General features: G+C 38.3%; 1 protein-coding gene across 6 annotated transcripts in view; it reads left to right on the forward strand.

Moving 5' to 3' along the window:
- TBXAS1 (thromboxane A synthase 1) overlaps positions 1-22,907 on the forward strand; it is a 275,226-nt gene that overhangs the window by 180,342 nt on the left and 71,977 nt on the right. For all 6 annotated transcript variants that reach the window (XM_034403670.3, XM_087873777.1, XM_034403666.3 and 3 more), the window contains exon 9: positions 736-866. In XM_034403670.3, coding sequence (XP_034259561.2) covers positions 736-866 — 131 coding nt within the window. The remainder of the gene's footprint in view (positions 1-735; positions 867-22,907) is intronic.

Consider the following 22,907-nt stretch of genomic DNA (forward strand, 5'->3'; position numbering starts at 1 on the left):
TTTTGAATCCATCTATATTACAATAGTTACTCTGTGTAAAACAGAAATTCATTGGTCTTCACTTTAAAGTACTGGCTGCTTACATAAGAAACACCAATTAAGCTTCAAATTGGTGCAGAGAACATAAATAAGATATTCGTAATAACCCAGCAAGATAGTTCCTGTAAAGGACAAATATTTCAGGGCAAATTTCTGATATGAAAAGTCTTCACTGATCTCCTGCTTCATGGTTCATTAATTAAATGGTACATTTACACAAAACCTTGCCACAGCCATAAGATAGACCTTCTAATTGTTTCAGGACTCTGTAAATATTGTTTGTGAAGAATATGCAGATATTAGTGAGTGAGGCAGACTGGATTTCAGAGCAAGACAAGTTAATGGGTATGAATTTGTAACCTCCCAATCGTGTTTTATAGCCATCATACATCACAACTTCTAGGAATTTTTTTTTTTAAAAAAAAAGCCTTGTCATGCGTTAAATGTGTTTCAGCATCTAATGCAGCAAAATCGTTTTGGACAATGTTATCAATTGGAACAACCTTGATTTATTTTTACTGAAATTATCTCACTTTTTTTAGAAGATAAGCTAGATCATTAAAAAAAGTTAAAAAGGGAGAAAAGTAGGTTTCTCAATTTAGAAGAAAGAATAGTCTGAAGTTAAGGGTTGGGATTAATTGCATTAATTGATAATTGAACAACTGCTAATGTTGCTCTTTCAAAATTCTATTAAAGTTGCATTTCCATTTATAATGATCCCGCTACTTCGCATTTTGCCAAATAAGAAACGAGATGAAGTGAATGGATTTTTTATCAATCTCATCAAGAATATAAGTACCTTGCGAGACCAGCAGGATCCAAATGAGGTAAGGAATTTTATGTGTTGCTGGGCCAGACTAAAGTTCTGTTTAATTTCATTCTATATATCTAACAATTTAGCCATTTTAGAGATATAATTCAAAAGTTCGAAAATGAATTGATTTCATTTGGGCTTGTCTTAACATTGCTATATTGGGGTAGAAATTTATAGGATTGTGAGACTGATTCTATAGTAGTCATACTGTTGTTAAGGAGACATATATGAATTAAACAGTTAGCGGTAATTGTAAATTTAAACAATGTTATGCTTATTAACATTAACATTTTAGAAATCATAGTAAACATTGATGTAAACTTTTCCCCTTCGTCTTTAAAGGTTTAAGTTATCTAAACATTAAAATTTTTAATAATCTTCATTCAACACCGCATAAAAAACCGCTGTACCTAAATAATATAATGTACTACTTATGTTCTATAATAATGTAATAAAACAACATTAAAAGTACATTCTCCAAAGTTATATCCTTAACATAATAATAATAATAATAATAATAATAATAGTAATAATAGTAATAATAGTAATAATAGTAATAATAGTAATAATAATAATTTTATTTCTATACCGCCCTTCTCCTGAAGGACTCAGGGCAGTGTACAGCCTATTTAAAAACACAAGACAAACATCAATTTAAAATTTAAAATTATTAAATAAATTTGACTCCATTTAAAACCCCAGAAATTTAAAATACCCCAATTTAAAATTATCATGTCGATAGCCCGGCCTGGCGGAAAAACAGGGTCTTCAGTGCACAGCGAAATACCCGGAGGTCGACATAAGGAATCTTATCAGAAACTTAAGGAGAAAATTATAGTTGTGAGAACTATTGTACAACATTGGATGGGCAAATCTATGTTGCCATTACAGAAAAAGGTGATCCATACATTTTGTCTTCATATTTGTTTTCTTGACAATGGTCAAAGAAAAGGATTTTAAAGCATTTTGTTCTTTAAAGTATATATATTTTCAGGCAATTTTTAGTTGTATTTATTTTTCTGTAACTATTTTATATTATATTTGCAACAGTTATTTTGCTAACTTACATGAAACGGTCCTTATGTTATGTAACTTGTATTAAAATTAATACACAAGCTTTTTTGTTGGTTAAACAATGTACATTAATATTGTTTCTTAACAATGTTAAGCTACTACTGGAAAATTCATAAACTGTGTATTAATTCAATAATCCTTTTGTGTTACTTTCTCTTCTCTCTTCTTCTGGGATTTAAAAGTATTCTGCCTCTGCCGATGATAGGAATTATAACTAAACTAGCATAGGACACTGTTCAAAATGCTATAGCTGCTCAATTTAATATTCTAAACAGTTCAGTTGATTGCTTTAACCTTGACGTCTAGATGTTTTTTGCTCTTCTTGATGTTCATTGCAAAAGAAAGTGTGAAAAGACTACAAGAATGTTTTTCTGGTGGTTAAAGGTTCTCATTAAAACTAGAATGAAAATTGCACTTCAAAGTTAATGGTAATAATTTCCAAGACTGGTATTTCATCCATTTAAAAATTGTTTTTCCACAAAGCATTTGTGCTGTCTCTCTCTCTCTCCATCTCTGTATATCCCATTATTCCAGATACTTATTTTATATTTATTGCTTTCATTCTTGATCATATATTTAATCCTTGAATATTTATTTATTTATTAAATTTCTATTATCAATTTTTACAAATAACTCAAGGTGGCAAACAAATCTAACACACTTTCCTCCTCTTGTTTGCCCCACAAAACAATCCAGAGATGGTATTCAGCAGGTTTTGACCAGTTCTGGAGAACTGGTAGTGGAAATTTTGAGTAGTTCGGAGAACTGGTAAATACCACCTCTGGCTGACCCCCGCCCCCATCTATTCTCTGCCTCCCGAGTCCCAGCTGATCGGAAGGAAATGGGGATTGTGCAGTATCTTTCCCCTGGAATGGGGAGGGAATAGAGATTTTATAGTATCTTTCCCCTGCTATGCCCACCAAGCCACGCCCACAAAACCCATCTGACTTTCCTTGCTAAGGCAGGACTAGAACTCACAATATCTCGCTTTCTAGTTGGGTGCCTTAATCTCTAGACCAACCTGGCTCTGGTGTTGCAGCCCAGTTGTACTCTGTTGTTATTAGGGACTGTTGCTTTAGGGCATTGGGTGCTGGGTTTTTTGGATCTTTTTTCTTATATAGTTTTATTGTTGCTGTGAACTGCTCAGAGTTATGTTGTGCAAGCATATTAATTTTCTTAAATAAATAAATAAATCATATTAGAGGCCTTTCCTATTTCCTTCTAGTTGCAAGTCAAAATTCTTTTCTTCCAGTTAGCTGTTAATAGAAAGATTAATCCTCCTCCGACTCAAGTATAATTATTGGTGTTGTGATGCATATGAAGCACCAAAGGCGGCTGATTCTTGAAGCTGGTTGCTATTTTTTCCAAGAACATAGGAAAAACATAACACATAGCTAGTAAAGCAATAATTGACCTGGAAAAACTAGACTGTAAATCTGATCTACAAGGATGGGGCAGGAGAAGACATGCATTGTACTCTGTAGAAGGTTCTAGGTACAATTTTGGCATCTCGAGGTAGGGCTAGAACAGGGGTGGGCAATTGTGGCTCTTTTACAACTCCCAGGAATTCTGGGAGTTGAAGTCCACAGGTTGTAAAAGAGCCACAATTGCCCACCCCTAGGCTAGAACATCTGGAACATCAGTGGTGAAAATAGGTTTCAGAAATCTGACCAGTTTAATTCTTGCAGCCATTTGTAATATTGTTCAGAGTGACTAAGAAAAGGCTGTCAAACAGTGTTGGGTTTCGTTCATATTCTGGAGGGAGCAGCTAAAAGGCTGAGAAGGTCACCTCAAACAGCTGGTTTGTATTATCATGAAAAGACAGAAAACTCTTACATTTAAATTTTGCTGTGTTAATTATTCAGTCAGGGAGGAGAGGATGTGCTTGTTGAATTTGTGTTTCAGATGCCAAAATAAATTGGCTTACATTAGATGTTCTGCATCTTGACTAGAAGGAAGAAAGTGGGAGCTTATTAACAGTAAATCGTCCCACACCCGTTTCTGAGCCTGGTGGTAGAGCAGACAATCTGTTCCAGCCGAAGGTGTACATTTGCAGCATTGTCACAGCCTAGATGAGGGTGCAGTGACGTTCTTAATCTAGGACCCTAAGTGGGTTAGGGATTTTTTTAAAAAATCATGTACTTTATTGTTTTTTAAATGCAGTTTAATTATACTTGCCACCCAATATTCCAGTAGCACTGGCAGTACTGGAAAATGTATCTTTTGTAAATTGTTTTATGTGGACCCGTGTTAGCTTTAAAAGGCATGTTTCAGAAAGCTTAAATAAGCCAACACATTGCAGAAATCAAACCTGAATGTAGCCACTTCTGAAATGAACGTATTGAGGCAAAGTTGCTTGCTTGTGTCTTCTTTGTTTCAGCAATATATATGTCACCCCCCAATTTAATTGCCCCCCGTCAGCAATATATATTGCACTCCCAGCAATATATTTGTCCCCCCGCCTCCTTCTCTTTCTAATTTCTTCAGAAGAGAAAAGAAGAAGGCAACAAGAATATTATGCCTGTGCAGATTCATAAAATCTGTTTTTGAGAAAAGTAGCTAGCTTCTTTCTGTTTCTGTGAAAGCTGAGGTCATGAAAGCAGAATTGTGAGAAGCTATATTTTGAAAAGCCATATCTACAGAATAGGCACATTCTAAGGGGAAGGGAACAAGAACTGGATTAGTAATCCTTTCAGAGAATTCTGGAATATTATGGAATTCCTATTAATTTATTGTTATTATATTAAGTGTAATTAATTAGCATTCTGCTTTTTCCCACATTAAGTTGCATCTAGAGGATTATACAATGACTACAAGTGGTAAGAACCATTGTCATCCTCCCCATCGTCATTATAATCATCAACGTCTTAAATCAGCCAAAATACTATTAATAAGACTCCCTCATAAAACCATTTCTATAGCTAATTTGAAAAACAGATGGGAGGAAACATATGAACCAGGAAAATACGTTTACAGTAGCTGGACTGTTGGTTGACCTGGTAAAACCACTGTGAAAAAATTCTTTTATTAAAATAGCAGCTTTTAAATCATTATCATTGTATCAGCACTGTGACCGCCTGTGATATATATATATATATATATATATATATATATATATATATATATATATATACACACACACACACACACACACACACACACACACACACATACATACATACATTTTACAAATATTTGGTTTGTAAAGCCTATTGTTTGTATAAGGCAGAAGAATGAAAAATGTTTTTTCAGATAAGGGCCATCATAAATTTTAAATGAGTTTCATAAAAGCTACAATCAAATGTAAACTAGCCCAAACAGGGAATTTCTAAAACACACAGTTCCTCTTTGGTTTTCCCACTGCTTCCTATCATGAAAATTGTCATGCAGATTAATAATTCATTGTTCTTGATTCAGCCCTGGAGGAACATCGACTGCAGTGGCATTTCCATCTGAGTGGCTTTTTAAAAGCTTAGGAAAAAAAATGGAGCTATGAATTTGCTTGCTTTGTAAACCAACCAACACACATAGGTTATGGTTAATTTGGTTAATTGGCTTTTTTGCTGCAGATCAATGGAAAAGGAACTTAGTGGAAATTTAAACCTAAGCAGTAACTGCTGAGATGCATGGAGAATTTTGCCAACTCATCCAAACAAAGCATTTAGGAAGAAACAAAATGCCTACAAATTATATGAGAGATAAGATTTCACTTTCAACCAGAGCCAGTTTTACTATTAAATATTGCAGATGTTTGGAGGCAGACTACGGTGTAAATTGCAAGATAGAGGTGTGTCTGTCTCAATTACCTCCAAAGTAGTTTGATGCCCTTAGAAGCAGAAGGAGATGCTGACATGGCTTATAAAGATCCAGTGACCACTTCCTCTATTAGATTTGAGACCAGAATTCATTTTGGTAGAGATAATGAAACAGAGAGGCGCCATCTTTCTTTCCTCCTCTAGTAGCAAAAAAATCATGGAATGACCTTCTTTCAAATTTGGCCTTCCTATGGTTGTTTCTCTCATCTATCTTTTTCTCAGCTTTTGGAAGAAATGTCCATCTGGGTTCAGTTCCAAGTGGGGAAAAAGCCATTGGAAACATGGAGACTGCTTGGAAAGATGGTTTTCTAATGGTGGACAGGACCACATGGCTTGAGTTCCTAAGCAGGAAAAGCGATCACATGCTTCAAGATGTTGGGTGAAGGCAGTGGTGGATTTCAAAAAATTTTACTATTGGTTCTGTGGGTGTGGCTTGGTGGGCGTGGCTTGGTGGGCGTGGCAGGGGAAGGTTATTTCAAAATCCCCATTTCCTCCCAATCAGCTGGGAATTGTGAGGCAGAGAATAGATGGGGGCGGGACCAGTCAGAATTTTTACTACCGGTTCTCCGAACTACTCAAAATTTCCGCTACCGGTTCTCTATTTATTTATTTATTTATTTATTTATTATTTTTATTATTTTTATTTATTTATTTATTTATTTATTTATTTATTTATTTATTTATTATTGCGATTTATATGCTGACAATTTCCAATACAAATCACAATAAAATTAAATTAAAATCAACAGCCCAATTAAAACAGTTTAAAATTATAACAGTGTACACCCAAACGGATCAGTTGTGTTGACGGAAGAGCCACGTCTTCAGCTCGCAACAGAAGGAAAGGAGGTCGGGGGCTGTCCTGAGCTCGGTGGGCAATCCATTCCAGAGGGTCGGGGCTCCCACAGAGAACGCTCTCCCCCTGGGGGCCGTCAGCCGACATTGTTTGGCCGACGGCACCCTGAGGAGGCCCACTCTGGGGGAGCGCATGGGACGATGGGAGAGCGGCAGGAGATGGTCCTGCAAGTACCCCGGGCCTAAGCCATGAAGGGCTTTATAGGTAAGCACCAGCACCTTGAAATGAATCCGGAATGCCACCGGCAGCCAGTGCAGCTCACGCAGGAGAGGTGTTACACGGGAGTATCGAGAAGCCCCCGTAATTACCCGCGCGGCTGCATTCTGGACTAGCTGGAGCCTCCAGACGCGTCCCAAGGGCAGCCCCATGTAGAGGGTGTTACGGTAGTCCAACCTAGAGGTAATGAGGGCGTGAGTGACCGTGACGAGGGCATCCCGGTCTAGAAAAGGGTGCAACTGGCGCACAAGATGCACCTGTGCGAAGGCCTCCCTGGTTAAAGCCACTGAGAGGTCAAGAAGGACCAGGATGGAGGAACAGCCCCAATCCCTGGCCCACCAGAGATCATTTACTAGGGCGACCAATGCTGTTTCCGTGCTGTGACCACGCCTGAAACCAGATTGGTAAGGATCGAGGTAATCTGTTTCCTCCAGGAATTGAGGGAATTGCTGCGCCACCACGGACTCAACAACCTGGAGACTGGACGATAGTTGTTAAGAACGTCAGGATTTTATACCCTGTCTTGGGCCCCGCACCGGGGCCTCACATTCCTGTGCAAGAAATGCACTCTGATTGGCTGTCAGACTCCCATGGGGCCATGCAGGGGCAACTCTGTAGGCTGTCCTGAGTCCAAGTTTGCTTGAGCCTTGCTGGGTGATGGTGTAATGAAAGGGCTTTGGGATTCCTACTATGGCTCTGCCTGTAGATCTTTGTTATGTAGAATAGACTGGCTCAGGCCTTAATGGCCCATTGACAAAGTGTGGGGCAGGGAGATGCTTTGTCTTTAAAACATGTTTCTCCATTTCTCATCCAGGGAAATATAATATTCTGCATTTTTAATAATTCCTAAAATATTTCATTCTTTCGAGAGAGGTGGGTGCTAACTTCCTACGCTGCTTATTATGAAGCATATTCCTTGTAACAGAAGCAGATGGTGGGATTTAGGATGTCCTAATTTACATAGCTGCTATGCTCTAATGTTTTTGTTTGGGTTTGCCTTACAATATCATATGAATATGGCTACTTTGGGTTGTAAACTTGATTGGTATATAAATACATTCAGTTGTGACATAATAAACCATAATTAACTAGTAATATATGAATTTAGTGAGGAAGAAATAGCGGTTGGCTAGACATTGAGATAATGTAATGTGTTTATAAATCTTCTCTGTAAAACTATGAGAATAGCCTTGAGGAACAGGAGAAAGAGCTGTAGCTAAGGCAATGGTGAGATAAGAGTCCAAAGCAGGAATGGAATTTGAGAAAATGTCTCGTTCTTGACTCTTCCTAGTTCTCTATAAGGGAAAGGCAGAGGAGGGACACACATTCAGAGTTGCAAGATTCTATTATTGTCACCTTATCATCATAAAAGGAGTTTTAGTATTCATAACTTCAGTATTCAAGTCTGGTCTACCTGACAGAACATAGCAATTCAAGCATGATTCAAGCATTAGCAAAAATGTGAAAGACAAATAACGCATATGTTACTTACACAGTGCTAGTCTTGTACAATTATTTTTGACCAATGTATTCATTCTGATACATATATAATATCTCATTCCGGGTCTGCTTAGCCTAATTTTTTCGTGTTCCGACTCCCACCTCGTGCTTCCAGCCATTGATAAAATCTGTTCCATGAGTCATAATATTCTGACTCTCCTTTGTTTTTTAATTCTAACGTTAATCTAACCATCTCTGTGCATACTAATATCTTCCTTATTATCTCCTTTTCTGAAGGGGTGTTTTCACATTTCCATTGCTGTGCATTTAACATTCTCGATGCCGTCAGGATGTGTAGTACTAGGTATATTGCCCCTTTGCTATAGCCATCTGTTATAATGCCTAAAAGAAATAATTTCTTTTCTAAAGTCAGTATAATTTTTCTCTAATACGACATAAGAGCTGTGGTGGCGCAGTGGTTAAAATGCAGTATTGCAGGCTAACCAGTGGTGAAATCTTTCCCAGTTTGCCACCCGTTCACTGTCTGCACATGTGTGGTGCACACCAAGTGGGCACCGTGTATGCACAGTGCATGCCAAACATATACTGCATGTGTGTCATGTGCATGCCAAATGCACGCTGTGCACACATGCGCAGTGCACACCAAATGCATGCTGCGCGTGGAAAAAGGCTTGGGAAGGTAAGTAGAACAGTGAGGATGGGGGACAGCTGTGCTGCGCAATTTAGATTCACTAGAAAGCAGTATTTCCTGCTTTCTAGCAATTTTAAATCACGTGGCACAGCTGATTGTCGGAAATACTGGTTTGGACCAACCGGTAACTTTTTTTTTACTACCGATTCGCCGAACTGGTAGCATTTATCGCTACCAGTTCACCTGAACCTGTGCGAACTGGTAGGATTTCACCACTGACGCTAACGCTGCTGACTACCAGGAGTTCGTTCCTGACCAGCTCAAGGTCGACTCAGCCTTCCATCCTTCCGAGGTCAGTAAAATGATGACCCAGATTGTTGGGGGGTAATAGGTTAATTCTGTAAACCACTTAAAGAGGGCTGTAAAGCACTGTGAAGCGGTATATAAGTCTACTAATTTTCAGCCAGCATGACCAGTGAAAGTAGGTCAGGAAAGCTATCAATTTAGGTAGGGAATCATTAGCACAGTGAACATTGTCCTCCAAAATTAAATAAAATTAATATTTAGAGTTTTAAAGAGTTTGAACAATGGCATGACCATCACAGGCATATCAAATTTCATGAGTTTTTACATTCTCAGATCTGAGAGTAAAGATGATTAATTGCTGTAAGATTTCAAGCAAGGTATTGCAATTTCAGAGTACTTGAGCTACTATGATTTCATAAGGTTTTGTCATTTAAAACTATTTATTGACGTTTGTACAAGATTACACAATGAAAATATGATTGATCCCTGGCCTTACCATACAAATTCAACATGTATAATTTACACTGAAATAGTGAGAAGTAAACAAAGCCCTTGGTTTCCATTAATTCTGCAGGAAAAAAAAATTGTTTAGGTATTTCTGGCTATTGCAGACATAGAAAAGTTAAAGGGAGGAGTTAAATAACTGACCATTATGAGATGATTCATATGTAATAACCCTTCTTGATATTCTCAGTCCTATTTCTGATTATTTTTCACGTATGGTACTATATCTAAATATAATAATTCAGGCATAGAAGTTGAAATTCACTTCTTTGAAAAAGCATTCAGTATTTCCATTAAAAACAGATATCAGTCCAATTTGAAGAAAAGACCCTCCTAAAGATTGATACTTAATATTTCTTTTTTTTTTAAAGTAGAACTAGTTTACAAAAAGTATCCATGTTTTACATTCCCATATTTTATTGGATATTATTTACTTAGTGAAGTTTAGAAATAAAAATGATGAAAATAGAAAAAAAATGATTTTCTTGTCATTTCTAAGTAACTTTTTTCCTTTCCTTTCTGCCCTTCTTTCTTTTCTTTCTGTGCTTTTATATTTGGCTTTTTAAAATTTACATAAACACTTTTAATAGAAATTAATAATAAAAAGAGAAAGCCAGTAGTGATTAAAGCATCAGGCTAGAAACTTGGGAGTCTGGGAGTTCTAGTCTCAACTTGGACATAAAGCCAGTTGAGTGAGAATAGAATTAGAATGAATTAGAATTAGAATTAGAATTAGAATTAGAATTAGAATTAGAATTAGAATTAGAATTAGAATTAGAATTGCAAAGCTGGGAGGGACCTTGGAGGTCTTCTAGTCCAATCCCCTGCTCAGGCAGGAAACCCTATACCATCTCAAACAAATGGTTGTCCAATCTCTTCTTAAAAACTTCCAGTGTTGGAACAAACATCCACAACTTCTGGAGGCAAGTTGTCCCACTGATTAATTGTTCTATCAGGAAATTTCTTCTTAATTCCTAGGTTGCTTCTCTCCTTGATTAGTTTCCACCCATTACTTCTTATCCTGATCTTCAGTTAGGCACTTTCTTTCAGCCCCCAGAAGAAAATAGTGACAAACCACTGCTGAAAAGCCTTACCAAGAGAACCACAGGTTTTTGCATGGTTTGTATTTATCCTTTATGTGACATAAAGTTTGCTATTTCCATTAATGAAGAATTGTTTCCTGGGTAATCAGACAGTGATTAAAAAGTCCAATGAACAGAAGAGACATGGCCCAGAGCTACTATGTCACAAGCAATAATGGAAGGGATTATTATCTACAGTGCCATAAAGTCAAGTTTTTTATTCTCTTGCAAAACTATGTTGGGCTAGACATTCTGTGATTGCAGCAACAGTTGATTTTGTGATAAATGCTTTGTCTTCATACCCCACCCCTGGAAAAATAATATATGATATTTAATGATGTGCTTCTTTAATGCTGTTGCTGCACATTTCTATAATTCAATTATTGTGTAGATGAGCAAAATGAACAGTATTCTACATGGGTAGTTTTCTTTCAGTGAAAAAAAGATATGGAAGGTATGAATCTATTCTATCTAGTCTTTGTTCTATTATATTCTCTAGTCTATTTCCTTTTTCATCCCATCCCTTTCCCAACATATTTGAAAATGGTACATATGAGTCTAATTTATTTTATATTCATACTACCTTGTGAAGCATAGACCCTATGTTTGCTTGATATTGTATAGCAATATTCTGTAAGCCACCTTGAGTCGCCAAGGGCGAATGGGCGCCAATATAAATTCAATAAATAAACAAAATGAATAAATATCCCACAGGAAGCTATCTATTTTCTCCATCATTTTATCATATTAATATGTTATTGTTACTCAGAATTAAGAAGCTAAAACTCTTTGGATCTTCCCAAATATATCAATGCTTCCATCTCAACCTATGACCATAGCAACAAAAAATCTAGGTTGGCTCTGAGGTTATTTGAGGAACTTACTAGGTCACAAGAGGGATCTACTTTTTGTTTCAAATGTTGACACTTTGTGGCCCTGAATGAAAAGGTTGAGACATCAGTGAAACCAAGGACAAAAACCTAGGTCAAACAGACATGTTTTAAAGAGCAATGCATGTAGCTCAGATATCAGATTCTAAAGAAAATATGGCAGTCAAAAGAAATCTCAATGATGGACCAGCTCCATTCGGTTAACTTTTATCAATCAAAATGAGTTGCACTTGAAACTGTAACTGGCTATAAAAAGTATCTTTGTACCGTGGGCTTGTGGTATAGGAGATAAAAAGGAAGAGCATGCAAAAAGAGAAACTACGGCAATTTTCTGAAATGCAAGCGGCTGATATTGCTTACTACCCAATATTCTTTGGAACTGCAAGCTCCTCCTCCCAAGGCATTAAGCATAATAAATACTTTGCACATTAAAATGCTGAGAATAAGCTGGAGCAATCCGTAGAAATAATAACAGCCTTTCATACATGATTGGATTCTTTCTCTAAGAATTGGAATGTCTAAAGTATTTATCACATGCCTCCAAAATGCCCCTGAAACATATGCTCATGCTCTGGGTTCTGAAATGTGTTGGGTTCTTAAAAATAAAAGCTCTTTGTATTTGGAAGAGCTAGTTTTTGGAAGAACTAGATTGTCCTTTTTTTTTGGTCCCTCTCAGAAGCTTAAGAACTCAGTCTTGACTGCTGATTACCCCCAGCTCATTATATTCCCCCAAGTCCCTTAAAGAGGACCACTCATTTAATTTGGCCTTTTATCCCTGCCTTCAGGAAGTTTGGTGTGGACTTTGCTGTCTTCTGCGATAGTACCAAGTACAAATGGCAACAATATGAAGCACTGAGGGATCTTATAAATTCAGTCAAGAAAAATATATATTCCATTTTGTTTTCATAATTTCTATAACAAAAATGGTAAGGCCACTTTCCTTCTTTTTGCTGACATACTTCCCAACTTTGCAGGGATTTATCCCAAACAACTGCATCACAAACCATTAAAGCCAGAGTTCAGGGAGAGCTAAGTGCATTTAAGCGATACTGAAATCAATGAAATTTCAGTACATCAGTTAAAATGCTTATACCCAATTGATTTCATTTAATTTTGTCTGGATTGTGCCCTAAGGCTAGGTTTGAGTTATGGTTTTGAAGGACTTAATATTGCTTTTCTATAATATACATACATACAACGTTTGTCATCTCTGCTTCAAAACCCAGAAATGAACCTGCACATATTTTTGAAGGCTGCATGAAAGTCCATGTGTGAGCAATATAGACTATCTTCAACTCCCTGAAAAGAAATATTATTGTTTCCTGCTTACAACCCACATCTAACAAGGAAAGCCAATGTCTGAATAGTTTGTTGAAGAAGATCTCTATGGGGGTGTAGGAAGTTTGCACCCACACCTCTCCTAGAAAAATGAAATATTCTAGGAAATATTAAAAAGGCAGAATATTATACCGTATTTCCCTGGATGAGAAATGGAGAAACATGTTTTTAGGCAGGAAGCAGATTTACTCTTAATAGCCCCCCAACCTCCTCAATAGCAGATGTCAGCACTTAAGAGATAAAGATACAGCTAGGTCTATTCATAAGCAAATACCCTCACCTAAGATCCAACAAAGGTAGCATTAGCCTTCTAGCACACCACATGGCACCTGGGGAGATTACATCACCAGCAAGATTCAACCAAGCCTGGAACTCAAAAGACAACCTACAAAGTTGGTCCCATAGGAGTGTGACAACCAATCAGAATACAAGCTCAAATTCAAAGCCCAACAGAGGATATAAATCTCTCTCTCATCCAGGTGCTTTTTTTTTTTTTTGCCCAGGACCACAAAACCATGTGGTCCTGTCCACCATAAAACCAGCTTTTCAAGCAGTCTCCATGTTTCCAATGTCTTTTTCCCCACTTGGAACTGAATCCAGAGGGACATTTCTTCCAATAGGGGATTTAGAATACAAAGTGGCAAATGAAACTTGTAAATATAGTGGATATAACAAAAACCGAATGGAAGAGAATCGGTGGAATGCAATCATTTTGGGAGCTGCCCTGGGACAAGTTGGGAAGTAAACAAATCAAATAAATAAATTTTGGGATACAAACTTTATAGGAAAGACAAAGAAATGTTGGGAGAAGCAAATGACTTTATATCAAGGAGGGTATAAAATCTAATATACTAGAAAACACTGAAAGACCAAATTCCTTGTAGAATCATTATGATTGACAATATCTGGTCACAAATGTAAATTAGTTCTTGGAATGTGCCTTGAAACTAAGCAGAGGGGGCGGGGAGACAAGTCTAGACTTAATTCTAAGTAGTGGCAATGATCTGGTGCTAGTTGCAGCCAATAGTAGAAAACTGAACATAATATTGTCAGCACACACATGAATGAGAAATTCTCAGCACTGTGGAATACAATCACATTTGATTACAAAAGAGGAAACTTCAAAATAAAAATAAAAATGAGGGCATTAGTGAAAACAATACTGAAAACCCCAGGAAGAGACTAGCATAGCATCCCAGTAATGTACAAGAATTTGTAAAACCTTAGTCGATTTTGTGAGGAAAGAACACAAAGAAAAAAAACCCAAACATCTGCCTTCCCCAAAAGTTTGATGTTTGACAACAGTCTTGAAGGAAACCATGGAACAATTTGTATAAATGGATTGGAAACAGAAAAATCAGGCAGGGAAGCAATTGGGTAGTGAAATAGTAATGAAAGGAATCTTGAAGCGGATATGGAGACCTCAGAGAAGGCATGAAAGTGTTGCATTTGTATTTAATAGAAAAGAGATTGTACTGAGCCGGTATTGATTTTTCTCAGGAAAGGAATCTAAACGATTAAAAGAAATGGGGATAAGAAGGGAAATTATGCAGATCATTTTCAGAGACTCTACTGTAATGGAGACCTGATGACACCCACCCAAGTGTAGAAGATCAGGCTGCTTAAGAAAATTGCAGTGCTACCTTCTCCTCCAGGGGTGGGTTTCAGATTATGTACGTGCGGTTCGCCGCGCGTACACTTGCTTTGCACACGTGCCTGCCCGGTTTGCACATGTGCCTGCCTTCCACACATGCAGGATGGCATAGAGCTGGACCAGGTGGGCAGGGCGGGCCGACCCATGATTTCCGCTATCGGTTCTGGTGAACTGGTCCAAACCGGATGAATACCACCTCTGTTCCTCTCTCATTGGGAGCTCTTCCTCCAGCATCAACACGGCAGAGCTGCTAATAAAGTAACAACCTTGAGACAGATGTGGGAGGAGAGAAATCTTTTTTGGAGCTCTGCAGTCACTAGTGAATGGAGAAGTGCAGCAGACAAAAGAAAGGTGTTGTTTTACTTCAGAGGGAGGGGAAAATCCAGAGGGGGGAAAGAACTCAAATGTGAAATTTCCAGCAGAGCAAAATTTATGTATTATCACTCAAATTAGGCTCCGTGCCAGAGAACAGGAAGGTAGCCAGTGTGACACTAATTTTTAAAAAGAGATTCAAGGATGTTGCAGGAAATTATAGATCAATAGGTTTATAGTTCCAGTCAAGCTGGCAGAAACAATAACTGAAAATATATATGTATATTCTGTAACTAGCTATCCACTCTGCTTTGGAAAATCAACATGGAAAAGAAAATCTGTCCCACTAACCTTTTGGAAGTTATCTGTAGCTCCAGGTTGAACTGTGGAGTTTTTGGTGCTCCCTGAGCTCAGCTGTTTGCTTGCAGATGTTTCATTATCCCAGTAGGTAATGTGATGTTATTACCTAGTTGGCTAACAAAACATCTGCAAGTAAACAAACTCAGCACCAAGGACTTTACCACACATGTGGATGTAGATAAGTCTGTTGACATTATATATTTAGTTTTTCCAAAAATCCTTTAACAACGTTCATCAAAGGCTCCTGAGTAAACTCAGTGCTCATGAGATAAGAAGGCCACCTCTTTTGCAAATTGTTAACAAGTGGCTAACAGAAAACAATAGCAATAAATGAACAGTTTTCTCAATGGAAGGAAGGTAGAAGATTCCATCAAAGATACGTTGTGGCATCAGTGCTTTTAACTTGCTTGCAAATGATCTTGGATTAGGGGCAAGCAGTGAGTTAGTAATACCTTTAAGCTAAAAAATAAAGACCTCTGCAGGTATTTCTTTAACTGGGTGGTTAACTAAAAGCCAAATAAACACAGTTTAAGTAAAGATAAACTAATGCCCATTAGGATGAGAATCAGTAACTTTACATACACATTAATGGGTCTGAATTATCTCTAATCAGGAAAATGATTGGGGGGGGCACAATGGAAAAGCTCAGTTTACAGCAGCTACAAAGGCAATCTTCATGTTAGAAATCATTAAGAAAGAGAGTGAAAATTAAAAGGCTAACTTTTCTAATGCTCTTATTAAATCTATGACCTGTTTACATCTGAAGCATTGGGCATAATTCTATGATTTCATTTATTATTAATTCAATTTGTATGCTGCCCCTCTCCAAAGACTCAGGGCGGCTCACAATGCATTTAAAATCATTATTAAAAACATTTAAAAATTAAAAACATTAAAACTCATTCACACCATTCATGGCCGGATCTCGCCGGATCTCAAGAGCGAGATCAATGGCCCCAGCCTGCAGGAAAAGCCAGGTCTTCACCGCTTTTCGGAAGGCCAATAGGGTGGGGATGGTCTGGACCTCGGGAGGTAATTCTAGCTACAGGGGAGATCCATCAATAGCTTCTAATCTTGAAGCCTCAGTGTTCCTCCAAATGTTGGTTGCAAGGGAACAATTGGAGAGGAATTGGAGAGGAACTGAGTGGTGGCTCAGTGGCTAAGACGCTGAACTTGTTGATCGAAAGGTAAGCAGTTCAGTGGTTCGAATCCCTAGTCCCCCATAACAGAATGAGCTCCTGTTACTTGTCCCAGCTTCTACCAACCTAGCAATTCGAAAGCATGTAAAAAATGCAAGTAGAAAAATAGGGACCACCTTTGGTGGGAAGGTAACAGTGTTCCGTGTGCCTTTGGTGTTTAGTCATGCCGGCCAGATGACCACGGAGACTTCTTCGGACAGTGTTGGCTCTTCGGCTTTGAAACAGAGAAGAGCACCGCCCCCTAGAGTCGGGAATGAGTAGCACATATGTGCGAAGGGAACCTTTACCTTTTAATCTTGGAAGTACGACCAGTCACTTAATGGACATTCAAAGTTATGACATCATCATCATCATTAGGTTGATTGGGCAGTGAGTGTTTTCCAGCAGTTTTGTTCATTCAAAGCATTTTTGGCATCATCTCAAGGGACAGTAATAACCTTAAGATCTTCCTTAAGTGTTTGGTGCCATTTCAAAGTTACAGCAGCTGTAGTACCACTGTGGTCATTCCTTCTTAAAAACTATGTAAGATGCTATGGAGCCCTCTGCCTCCCCATCCCATCCTGCCAGGACCCCACAGTGCTTGTGCCTCCTCCTCACATACCTGTCACTCATCGCACCTGCCTTTTTGAAAATCTCCAGATCTTCCAAGATCTTCCCCATCATGTTGGGGAAGGCAGACAAGCCACACATGCATGTGATCTTTCCTTAAATCTGGGTGACTTCCTTAGGATATCTTGTGAATGAGACCAGCTGGTATCTTTAAGTGGTGCAAATGAATCTAAGGCAGGGATGGGCAAATGTGGCCCTTTTACAACCTGTGGACTTCAACTCCCAGAATTCCTGAGACAGCCAAGCTGTCTCAGGAATTCTGGGAGTTGAAGTCCACAGGTTGTAAAAGGGCCACATTTTCCCACCCCTGATCTAAGGATTGCTTCTCCTGGGTGTGCTCTTTATGGAGAGTTTAAATGTCCTCTCTGCTAAAGTGTTTCACTTTATGAGCAAGAGTTGACCACTGATAGTTATAATTGCATTTTAACTATTTTAATTCCTCAAGGTGCTCTGGCACCCTGCCTGATTTTTAACTCCACCTTGAAGGTATTTCTAATCTAATAATTGGTATTTAGGGCAGCTTTTTGCAAGCAAAGAAGCTTTTTGTATTTTTTGTACAGGTAATCCTTGATTTACAACAGTTCATTTAGTGACCATTCAAAGTTACAATGGCACTGAAAAAAGTGACATGATTGTTTTTCACTCTTACGACCATTGTAGCATCCCCATAGTCACAAGAGGCCAGGTGAGGTGAAGCCCCTTGACGTGAGTGACGTCGAGTTGGCCATGCCCACCCAGTCACATGACCAACCAGCCACGCCTACCTAGCTGGTCATTAGGGCAGAGAACCGGTTGTTAAATTATTTGAATCCCAGCACTGCACACATCCCTGAGCTGCATAGCAGCAATTCAAAAGTGGCTGCCATTTCATCTCACATGCACAAAATAGCATCCACTTCTGGGTCACCACTGTGCAGTCTAGGGACAAACTGTTTCATTTTTCTACCTTAATAAGGTTTGCACATTGCTGTAGAAGCTTTCAGAAGCTTTCTGCAGTGCGGTGAGACTTCGTTAAAGCAGCAAAACTGAGCAATTTATCCCTGGGCCACATGGAAGCAACCTGGAAATAGCCACCATTTTGTCCTGCCCATTTGGGGGTGCATGAAAAGGGCAGCTACGGGACAAACTGCTTAATTTTGCTGCCTTAATGAAGTCTGCAGAGATGGCACTGGGCCTGTGCTAGACTTCCAAGGGTCTCCCACAAACCTGAAGCACCCTGTGCTCTGGTTAACAAAGTGCATTTTTGTTTAACAGCTGCATCAGGAAAGTAGGGGTGAAGGTCATTTAAGCAAGGTTGTTTTGCTAAATGGCCATTGTGACTTGCGGCCCTAATGGGCAGGCTCCATTAGGGTCGTATCTTGATGACTACCTGTATTTATTCCACTTGCAAGCAGTCCAAGGGCGCTTGTTTGGCCACTGTGAGAAACTGAATCTTTGACCAAGATGAATCTCAGCCAGTAGAGCAGTTTTATGTTTCATGAAGATGGGAGCTAAATTAATATTTAGTGACCAAGTAATGCAAATAAAGAAATTAAAATTGGTGTGGCTTTTAATTATTTTCCTTCCAAAATTATTTTTTCCACTTCCATTGTTTTCAGTATTTCTGTTTTTCTTTAAAGCAGTGTTTCTCAACTTTGGCAAAGTTGAGATGTCTGGATGTCAACTCCCAGAATTTCCCAGCCAGCATACTGTCTGGGGAATTCTGGGAGTTGACATCCAGACATCTCAGCGATGTTAAGGTTGAAAAACACTGCTTTAAAGCAAGTGCAGTGAGTAAGATCATTATGCCTCATTCCCATTGAGTATTCCTTCCCTCTGTATCTGTCAAAATTCCTACATCCATGTCATATACTACCCATGAATACACATAAAGGTAAATAAATGCTGGTTCACTGGGCTCATTGATAAAGTAGAAGAGGAAAAATGTTTTATAGATCTTCTACCAAAACAAAGTTTCAATGTGGAACTGTGTCAAGGGACTTCCCACTCATATAGTCCTCTCTGGAATTGGATGTACTCATTGAAAGTCTAGAATCAATCTGAATATACTGTATAAAACTTTATTACAGTCACAATAGCCTAAAAGAGACAAAGAACACATTCCAACCACTTTAGAGTCCTGTCATATGTTTATTTAATGCAGAATTAAATCCTAAGCCTCATTCTGCTGTCCTTACATCACTGGTAGCTGACCTATTCTCAGTCTTATCTCCTATGGTCACTTGCATAATATTTGTATAACTGACATATCTGTTTCCAGCTTTTCCTCTTCCTGCCTTGCTATCTTTAACCCTGGCAAGCTGTTGACTAGAATTGGATATATTTTTCTGGGGATCAAATCAGACTTGCTAGAGATGTCCTTTGAAATTGAATGGCCAACAAATTCGAATGAATGAATGAACAAAGAAACAGAAAAACAAATCAAATATTAGAACTCTTAGTGTTCTTTCCAACATGACTCCTTCCCTCCCTCTTTCCTGGGCATAATTTCAAAGGCTTTAATTAGCCATAGTTTGCTATTTTGCTGAAATTAAGAAATGATGAAATCTGGATGGGGACATGCCAGGAACTTGCAGTATTGTTCAGAGTATTTTTAATATTGTGACTTTGTACTGAATATGTTGCCTCCCAGATGAAGCAAAATGTGGATCCATGGAGATTTTGCTTAAAACATGTGGAGAAAAGGAACATTTACATAAGAGTGAGACTTGTTCATAACTTATTTTGTAAACAATTTAATTAGGTTATTGGCATATAGCTGCAAATATAGTTGTCTTGTGCATTCTGATGGGAATTTTGCAATACTACCAGTATTGCATAGTTCCCCCCCAGTGGTGGGTTGTTTCTGGTTCGGTCCGGTTCTTGCGAACTGGTAGTAACGGCGGTGGGATGCTCCGCCCATCCGGCTGGATGTCATCACAGATGATCTGCACATGCGCAGAAGCCTCTGTGCATGTGCAGAAGTGTGCGTGCTCCTGTTGCGAACCGGTAGCGGAGGTAAGTAGATCCCCCCCCATAACATTTGCAGAAATATACTGCTGTAGTATCAATCAAGATTCTTTATTACCATCATTGACTAGAATTTAATGCTTTGATATTGTTTTTCCATTGTAAGCACTGTATCCAGCCAACACCAAATTACATTCCTGTAACATTGCTATCTTAATCATTATGGACTATCCATATAGGATGTTAAAAGACAATGCAGTTTATCAGGGAAATGGGGTGCAGGACTTGGAAATGGCTAAGCCAATTATTTCCTTAGAATTTAGACTGAATGCCCAGAATTGGTTTTGTTGAATACACCCTCCCTCTTCCTGCCCAAGGAACTTTATGGATGGCCTTTCCTTCTAGCTGAGTCATGCCACTTAACCAGCTGCAGAGTCAAAGTGCCGTATGTTAAATATCCTTTGTTTCTCACCATTCCCGTGTCAATAATCTGATAAAGTCCGTTGACCTATGCAATGAATTATTCCTTCACCCTCTTATCTCATTTGCCCTTTCCTCCTGCCTCTTGCCCTCCCTCTATTTCCTATCATGATATCAGGAATGTAATTTGGAATATTTATTTTGCTCTTTTTAACTGTTACAACGATGCATAATCAACCTTGTTTCAGCTTGCACTAGCATCTGAAGTAATTGTAGCTTTGCACCTGTTTTGCATCTCTTGGTGTTTTTTTTTTCCTGACAAATTACACAAGAGTTTCAAGAACTGAAAACAACTTAATGCTATAATGTACTTACCAATGCATGGCACATTGGACTAAATGTCCATATCAGCTCTAATCAATTCTTGTCAGGTAGAATTCTGCTGAAAGTTGTTTTTTTCAAGTAACTTAATATTTCTTTATCAAATATTCCATGTGTAGGGCAAGAGCCAAATGGTGAGTTGAGCTGCTGCAACTGGTGGTGAAAAATGTGAGATGGCAACATTGCTATTAAGACAGATTATTGGTAAAAATCTGAAACAGTAGGTATAATCTAAGGAAGCACAGATCCAGTTGGGAGACTCCTAAGTACTTTTTGGACTTGTGCCTCTTGATCAGCTCATGCACACGCATACATGCTCCATTCAGGAGTGCATATGAGCTATTTGGGTCCTTGCAAGCATTTAGAGAAATCTGTATAAAAAATAAAGCAAAATTAATGAATCTTATGAGAGCCAGTTTGGTGTAATGGTTAAGGCACCAGGCTAGAAACTGTGAATTCTAGTCCCACCATAGATACAAATGGGTGACCTTGGGCCTGTCTCTCTCTTAGCCCAAGTAAGGAGGCCACTTTTGAAAAATCTTCTCAAGAAAACTGCAGGGACTAGTTCAGACAGTCAGTAGGTGTCAACACTGAAGGCGCACACACACAGACACACACACTCTACCATACACACAAAATCTCATATCTTAATAATAGGCAAAGAGGCAAAAATACTTTTTTGCATTTAGTAGCAGCACAAATAGTGTATGGAATATGCTCACCTAGTCAAAAAATGCGAGTCACCCTTAAAATTAATTTGGTTTTAAATGGGTAAATGGAAAAGGGTCATAGCTTTATTAGGATCAGCCAAAAGACATGAAAATATATCCAGTTCTGATTCCCTTTGCATACTTTTTGTGTCATTTATATAACATGGATTTTGGATCCCCGCCCCCGGAGATTTTTTTAAATCTAATGTACGCACATCATATTTTTCTCTGTAATATTGTTTCTCATTGTTTTTAATATATTCATCCTAGGGTCTTTAGGAAATTGGACAGTGTTAACAATGTTTGTGTTTGACAAACATTTTAAAGTTTGTTTAAATCAACTTGGCCAATGGAAATAAGGAGAAACATTACAGTATTGGCAATAGTGGGGGGGAAAATAAAACAAATTAAAATATTATAATGTTATATTATAATACATGATATGAGAATATTATAATATTACAGTATTTCTCATATCACATTGGAGAAAATAAAGAGGAACTTCACTTCCGCTGTCATCCAAAAATTCTGTAGACTATCCCTGAAATTACTATGTCAAGACACTAAATATCTTGATCCCTGATGTATACATTTTAACAGTAGGATCTGGAAACCCAGATCAGTAGTTTAAATCAGTAGTTAGCTATAGAAACTCACTGGAATATATTTCTTTCAGTCCAGCTGAACTCAAGGAATGTGGAAATGTATATTGACTTGAGCTCTTGGAGGAAAGGCAGGATATGAATCTAACAAACAAATAAAATTATGGGGGACTGAAGGCTAGTGGGTCAGGTCACTCTCACTCATAAAGTCATAAAAAGTGATTGCTAAACAGAAAAAAAAACATGTGGGCAGATTCTAGGGAAGGGAGCTGAAAACAAGAGAATGTCATATGCATCTCTGAGTCAGCACCAGCTTAATATTATTAGAAAGAATTCTTTGAAAAACTTTTGTTTAAGGGAGGAGATATACCCTGCTAATTGAAAAAGGGGTCTAAGACAGGGGTCTCCAACCTCGGCAACTTTAAGCCTGGAGGACTTCAACTCCCAGAATTCTTGCCGAGGTTGGAAACCCCTGATCTAAGATATTCAACACCACTGACAATGCTGCTACTCTACAAAAAAACCTTGACTATGTGTCAGAATGGTCAAACAATTGGCAACTCGAAATCTCAACCAACAAATGCTCTGTCTTACACATTGGCAAAAAAAATCAGAACACAAAATACAAGCTGGATGGATACAACTTAACAGACGACCCTCACTCTGTCAAAGACCTTGGAGTACT

This window comes from Pantherophis guttatus, chromosome 7 (assembly GCF_059756535.1).
Source record: "Pantherophis guttatus breed Tessera chromosome 7, ASM5975653v1, whole genome shotgun sequence".
NCBI lineage: Eukaryota > Metazoa > Chordata > Lepidosauria > Squamata > Colubridae > Pantherophis > Pantherophis guttatus.